This window comes from Rhinatrema bivittatum, chromosome 2 (assembly GCF_901001135.1).
Source record: "Rhinatrema bivittatum chromosome 2, aRhiBiv1.1, whole genome shotgun sequence".
NCBI lineage: Eukaryota > Metazoa > Chordata > Amphibia > Gymnophiona > Rhinatrematidae > Rhinatrema > Rhinatrema bivittatum.
The window spans coordinates 99,059,768-99,067,083 of NC_042616.1; the positions used below are offsets into that span (position 1 = coordinate 99,059,768).

The following is a 7,316-nucleotide window of genomic DNA, read 5'->3' on the forward strand; positions in this document are numbered from 1 at the left end:
TACCCCATTATTCCTGACTGACCATGCTCTCCCAACCCAGAGCAGACCACAGAGAAAATCCATTTGCCTCACTTGACATGGCAGGATTCACCCGGTGACCCTGACAGCTCTACTGGTATTCTTATTCTCGTTTTATTGAGAAACTGTGTACCCTCCTAGGAGAGGAAATCAGAAAACTACCAGACCATAGAGAGGATGTTTTTGGTATTCTAAAAATTGTAGATGTTCCCGCTGAACCATCAGCTTTACCATCTCACAAATTATTAGACACCATTCTATCAAAAACCTGGGAGTGCTTGCAAGCAACAGCTCCAGTGTCTAGAAAACTAGATCTGAAATTTAGACTACAAAAATCTAACTTTTACAGAGTAGTTCCGCTTCTACATATATCAGTCATCGTGGAATCAGTTATGAAGCGAGCGAAAAAGAAACCAAACAAACTATATTCTTCAACTCCTCCTATAAGGGATCATAGGATTCTAGACGAATATGCCAGAAAATCTTTTCAAAGTGCGATGCTCACTTCCCACATACAACAACATCAATTCTACATTGTCCAATATCTTTATGAATCCCTCCAATTGCTAAAACTATTTCTCTGTTCAGACACAGGTCAGCCCATCACACCTCAACCTTTTTATGACATGGAAGAGGGTCTCAGACATCTTCTACGGACAGTATGTGAATCTTTTGAAACATCTGCCAGAACATCGGCCATAGCCATTGCAGCTCGTTGCATGGCGTGGCTATGTTCCAGTTCTATCAGAGATGTTCATGAAAAACTGGCTAACCTCCTTTGTGTGGGAGACAATTTGTTCGGAGACAAATTTAAGGATACAGTAGCTCAACTAAAAGAACAAAATGTAGCAGTCCAGTCTCTCTCAGGATCCGTAGATCTCCAATCCTCTTTTAGGTGCTACTTCCAAAGAAAACCATACAAAACTTACAATCCATTTAGAGCGCAACAATTCCAACCTTACCAGCTACCTCGTTCACAGCTTCAAACAACTCAGGCTAGACCCTGCCAGAGAGAAAGGAAACAACAGAAACCAGTCCAGACCCCTCTCCAAAAACCTTCACGGTCTTTTTGAAGATATCTCAGCCACAGCCAGAATTACCGATCAGGGGACAAATTCAACATTACTTCCCAGAATGGCAGAAGATCACCTCAGTCCAATAAGTGTTCCAAATTGTGAAGGAGAGATATCATCTCAATTTTATCTCCAAACCTTATCTTCCTCACTTCTCTACCAGAGTGACTAATATCTCCACTGTTCACCTACTGGAGCAAGAACTACAAACACTGCTGCTGCAGCATCAAGCTATCCAAATAATTCTGAAGAACAAAATCAGTTCAGGATTTTACTCAGAATACTTTCTCATCCTAAAATGCTCAGGGGATCTCTGTCCAATTGTAGACCTTCGAACCCTAAACTAATTCCTGTGGATGGAGAAATTCAAGATGACATCCCTCAAATTAGTTCTCCCATTCATAAAACAGAACAATTGGATGTATTCTCTAGACCTCAAGGATGCATACACTTACATCGTGATACATCCCTCCTGCTGGCAGTTTCTCTGCTTTCAGGTGAACTCCATACACTGCCAGTACAGGGTTCTGCCCTTTGGTCTTTCCTCTGCTCCCAGAGTCTTCACCAAATGTCTGACTGAGGCAGTGGCCCACTTGAGGTGTTGGAATTTGTCTATTCCCTTACCTGGATGATTGGTTAATAGTTTCCCCTGACCCAAACTCCTTATCTCAACACCTGAAGAGGACAATCTCATGTCTAGAATCTCTGGGTTTCCTTATCAATTACGATAAATCGGTACTCAAACTGACTCAAATTATTCAGTTCATAGGGGCAAAGATAAACATAATAGAAGCTCTTGTGTTCCTTCCCCAAGAAAGAATAAATTGATTGCATGAACTTGGTATGGACCTACTATCAATGACAAAATAAATTGCTGACCAAATTCTGATTTTTCTGGGACAATTAGCAGCACGTAGTTCCCCATACCCGACTCCATATGCGTTGTCTTCAATTGGGATTGAAAGCTCAGTAGATTCAATTCCTGATGCTGATGTTCACAGAGATAATCACAGAATCCATGGCAAAGGACATCAACTAGTAGTTAAATATAAACGATCTAACAGTGGGATCTCCTCTTCAAGACCCAGTCCATGACTTAATCTTAACAGATGCCTCAACACAAGGTTGGGGAGCACATGGGGAGCACATCTGCATTACAAGACGCATGGACTATGTACACAAGTCGAAAGATCATATCCAATCAATCTTTTGGAACTTCCAGCCATGAAGATTGCACTAAAAGCTTTCACACATCTTTTGAGAGGTCAAACCTTAATGATACAAAGACAATCAAGTTGCAATGTTCTACATAAACAAGCAAGGAGGGTCAGGTTCCTGAACTCTTTGCAGGGAAGCTGTCTGGATATGGGAGTGGGCTCTCCAAAATTCAATATTGTTGAAGGCAACTTATTTACTAGGTGTAGCCAATACATTAGCCAACTGTCTCAGGAGAATATTTCACCCCTACGAATGGTCACTGAACCAAGCAGTTGCAAATAAGATATTTCTACAGTGGGGTCACCCTTGGATAGACCAAAATTGAAACGTTCAACAGTTCTGCTCAGTATATCCCAGCCCCATCAGATACAAACAGGATGCTTTCCTGATGTCATGGTCACAGGGTCTTCTTTATGCATTTCCTCCAATTCCTCTCATATCAAGGACAGTTCAGAAACTGATTCAAGACTGATCATGGATGAAACTCATAGCTTCTGCTTGGCCAAGACAACCTTGGTACGCTTATCTAGTGCAGAACTCCAAAACAGAGCCTTGGAATCTGTCATGATCCAAATCTTCTGACCCAGGAAGGCAAAACCCTCCTTCACCCCCTATGCGCCTCTCTTCACCTAACGGCATGGATGTTGAACGCGAGATCTTAAAGAACGTCACTCTTTCAGATGACATTGAACACATCATTAAAGCATCGAGAAAACCATCAACACAGAGAAATTACTCCTTCAAATGGAAGAGGTACACTTCGTGGTGCCACACTCAAAAGGTTCCTCCATTTTCTTCAACACCTAAGGAAATCCTCACCTACTTGCTTCATCTTTCCAGAACAAGCTTAATTACTTCGTCAGTAAGAGTACACCTAAGTGCCATAGCAGCTTATCATGAAAGACTTAATGGCACTTCCATAGCCTCACCTCCTTTAATAACTCGTTTCGTCAAAGGAGTTTTTAATCTCCACCGTCCGCTCCAAAAGCCTCCGGTTCTGTGGGACCTAAACATAGTCTTATCAAACTTAATGAAACCTCCCTTCGAACCAATTCAATCTTCTCATTTGAAGTATTTAACTTGGAAAGTGTTTTTTCTAGTTGAAATAACTTCAGCTCGGAGAGTAAGTGAATTTCAAGCCTTAGTTCATTACTCACCTTACCTGCAATTTTTTCATGACAGGATAGTTCTAAGAACTCATCCAAAATTCCTGCCCAAGGTAGTATTACCTTTCCATATCAATCACGCTTCCAATATTCTTTCCCAAACCTCATGCTAACAAAAGAGAATCCCAACTCCATACAACTGCAAAAGAGCACTAGCTTCTTATAAACAAAGAACTCAACCTTTTCGGAAAATTCTCAACTGTTTATATCTTTCAACCTGAACTTACTAGGGATTGCAGTCTCAAAACGAACCATATCCAACTGGATCTCAAACTGCATTTAGTTCTGCCATAACTGATCACAAACTCCCTCGTCAAACTCAGTCTCAGCACACCAACTTCAAGCAAAGGCATCTTCTATTGCCTATTTAAAAAACATACCACAAGTAGACATCTGTAGAGCTGCGACTTGGTCTTCAGTTCATACTTTCACAGCTCATTACTGCTTAGACTACTCAGGAACTTCAGACAGCATACTCGGTCAAGCAGTTGTCTCCTGTGCTCTAGACAAGAAAACCATGTCCACCAAGGAGTAAAAAAAAAAAAAAAGTTTGCGGTATGGAATGACAAGTATCACAGATCACTGCTTTATTCCATACCTGCAGGTCTAATTCAGCCTGCTTATCGATGGAAAAGAGCAAGTTTGCTTACCGTAAACTGTGTTTTCCGTAGATAGCAGGATGAATTAGCCAAGCTTCCCACCCTCCACCCTGGTCATGTTGTTTTCTGCTCCTTTATTCTAAGTCCAAAGCCTTCTAGCAGAGGAGCCGCGAGCTGTGCACGGGAAGTGCCGCGGGAAGTGCCGCACATGCGCAGCTCAAAAGACTTTGATCCTTGAAGAAAACGTCCAAATGAGTGTGCCGTCCGAAGATATCACCCAAATAGCAGGGCTAATTCATCATGCTATCTACGGAAACCATTGTTTATGATAAACAAACTTGCTCTTCTCAGTTTTATTCTCCATTCCTTCCCTAATAATTCCTAGAATTTTATTTACTTTCTTGGTCATCGTCGCACACTGCGCAGAGGATTTCAACATATTCACAATGACACCTGAATCCTTTTCCAGGGTGGTCACTCCCAATGTGGAACCTTGCAGTGTGTAGCTATTATTTGGGTTGCTCTTCCCTACATGCATCATTTTGCAGTTGTCCACATTAATCATCATCTGCCATTTGGATGCCCAATCTCCCATTCTTGCAAGGTTCTCTTGCAATTTCTCACAATCTTCTTGCAATTTACTTTAATTCATCTCAGTAAAGTTGCAATAGTGAGAGATTGACCAAAACTCTGTTTTTCTGGGCTTTTTACACTTTTGTGTGTCTGATATACACATATATGCACATAGTCTGAAAAGTAAGTTCCAAGAATTCTCCTTGGTATTTCTTGTTAAAACATTGTTTACAAAACCACAGCCTTTAGTAAATTATTACTTTATTTACAGTAAAAGTATATAAAAGGTCTGCCATAGTCATTGCTGCAAAAACTGAAAATATTATGCTGATAATGTTGCTCTGTGTACTACCTGCCATCCAAGTATGTTTGTTAATTGCAATTACTCTGTATTTTTTTAGGCAGTTCGTCGAGAGATCTTTGACTGCCCTATCTGCATCATGCCACTCTGTCCCACCAATCATATTCAGTGCTGTCCTGAGAACACCAACAATCACTGTTCACGCCAAACTGTTTTGTTATCTTGTTCACATGTATTTCATCACACTTGTCTGCAGGCATTTGAAGACTTCTCCTTAGGAGAAACCCATATTTGTCCTTTATGCCGTTCTTGTTATCAAAAGAGAATTCTTATGTGCTAATATTTAAAGTAGTCATGTAGAACAGTATCAGTTGTTAAAACCTGCATTATGCCTACATTACGCATTGCAGAAAGAAATCAACAGAGCAATGCTATGGTGTGCCCTAAGAATACATGGTTTTTCACTAGCATCCCACTATAAGATTGGCCTAACACCAAGGGAGTGGTTTGTTGACAAGGTAAATCTAAGAAAAAAGTGATATATTTTTGTATGTTAGTAAAATCCAAAATATGGTTGCATACAAGTCTTACTGTGCAATCATTTTCCTGTTTTACCTTACATGGGTTATGTTGATTGATAGGTGAAATAGTCTACCTGGGTCAGATGATATAGTCATGTATTATTAGCATCACCATAAGGAATGTAGTGCTCAAATAATATTTTGATTAGTGTGTAATGCTTTTTACCTACTAATATATTCTGAGGTCAAATATAATCTATTTTTTCCTAATTAAAAAAAAAGTTTGAATCAATGTCTTATTTTTTGCTTGTATAATATACCAACTTAGAGGATGGCTGAAGTGCACTCACTCTAGTCAGTATCAATAATAGTGCAGCATGTATTGCTCTGATAGGTGCAGTTTAAGTACAAGTTAATATGATAACCTAGCTGTTATAATTATCCATTGCCTTCAGGCAGGCAGAAACAAACACATTGGTCACAAATCCATTTATTTTTTGAGGCTTTTTAATAATGCAGTTAAAAAAACTTATTCTAAGAAACAGTATGTTCCTAAAAAGTCTCAAAAAAATATTTGGATTTGTGACCAATGCTTACACCCTATTATGCACTAAGGGGTAGATTTTCAAAAGCATTTACTCGAGCAAAACTGGTTTTTGCTCGAGTAAATACACTTTACTCAAGTAAGTGGGCTTTTCAAAATTGCTACAATATATGCCATTGAATTGTCCATAGGATTTACTCAAGTAAGTGCACTTTACTCGAGTAAATAGCTTTTGAAAATTGCTACGATAGTATGTCACATTTACATGCGTAACTCCTTTGAAAATGACCCCCTAAATACATAAGACACATGGCATATGTGCATTTAGTGCTTCTTTATGATGGTCACTCACAGCATTTATTTGTGTTGAGGGTTGCACTTTGAAGGGATTTCTTTATTAGTGATTTTGAAGAGGTGTACAGCATAATTGTAGAATAATTAATAAATACATTATTCCAGCTTGTCTGTGACCCTCTGTTCCTATGATAATTTGGGAATCTTGTACCACTAGCTTGCTTTAAAAAGACTTCATTTTTATTTAGATACTGAAATTTTTTGGTTTAGAAAATATTTTTAGTATCAGTGTAGTAGCAAAATATTAAGAACTCCTATTACTACAAGTGGTGCCCTGAGCATGTGGAAACATCAGGAAATTGTGGTATGATCTCTATTCAGTTAGGATATAATTATGGGCTCCTTTTCTAAACTCTACACTTTCTAGGTATATATGTTTGTTTCTGCCTGCCTGCCTGAAGGCAATGAGTTCTCCAAGGACAAGCAGGATGGTAGTCCTCACACATAGGTGACATTATCAGATGTAGCCACTATCCACATGTCCATGCGGGGTCCCTCTTCAGCCTCTCTTTTTCCGCGAAGCTGAAGCCTCGCAGCTGTGGAGCTCGCACTTTTTTGCTGAAGAAAACAACTTTTCTCTTTTTCCCCGAGTCCCATCAGGTGTCTCTCTGTGTTTTTTCAGGATATTTCTCTCGGTATTGGTAAGTTTCCCTGGTAGTTTGAGGTTTGTTACTAACAATGTCGCCTCCCGGTGGCCACCGGGCATTGACTGAGTGCCGTGTTCTTTTTCCCATGGCATCATCCAGCTTCCACCATTGCCCCCAGTGCCCCAGATACTCCTTGGGGAATTCTGTGCTATTGCATCTTCATCATCGAAGACGGACCACAGGAAGGCACATATCATTCGTGCCTCCCCCAAAGCAGTCCTGTGCTGAGGACGTTGTACCCTCCCCCCATACAATCCAAGGAATCTTGACAATCCCCACCGATACCTGTGAAAGGTTCGTTT

General features: G+C 40.1%; 1 protein-coding gene across 7 annotated transcripts in view; it reads left to right on the forward strand.

Annotated features, from left to right (window-relative positions):
* RNF32 (ring finger protein 32) overlaps positions 1-5,761 on the forward strand; it is a 170,817-nt gene extending 165,056 nt beyond the window's left edge. For all 7 annotated transcript variants that reach the window (XM_029588487.1, XM_029588483.1, XM_029588490.1 and 4 more), the window contains one exon: positions 5,049-5,761. In XM_029588487.1, the coding sequence (XP_029444347.1) occupies positions 5,049-5,288 (240 nt within the window). In that variant the 3' untranslated portion in view covers positions 5,289-5,761. The remainder of the gene's footprint in view (positions 1-5,048) is intronic.
* The last annotated feature ends 1,555 nt before the right edge of the window (positions 5,762-7,316 follow it).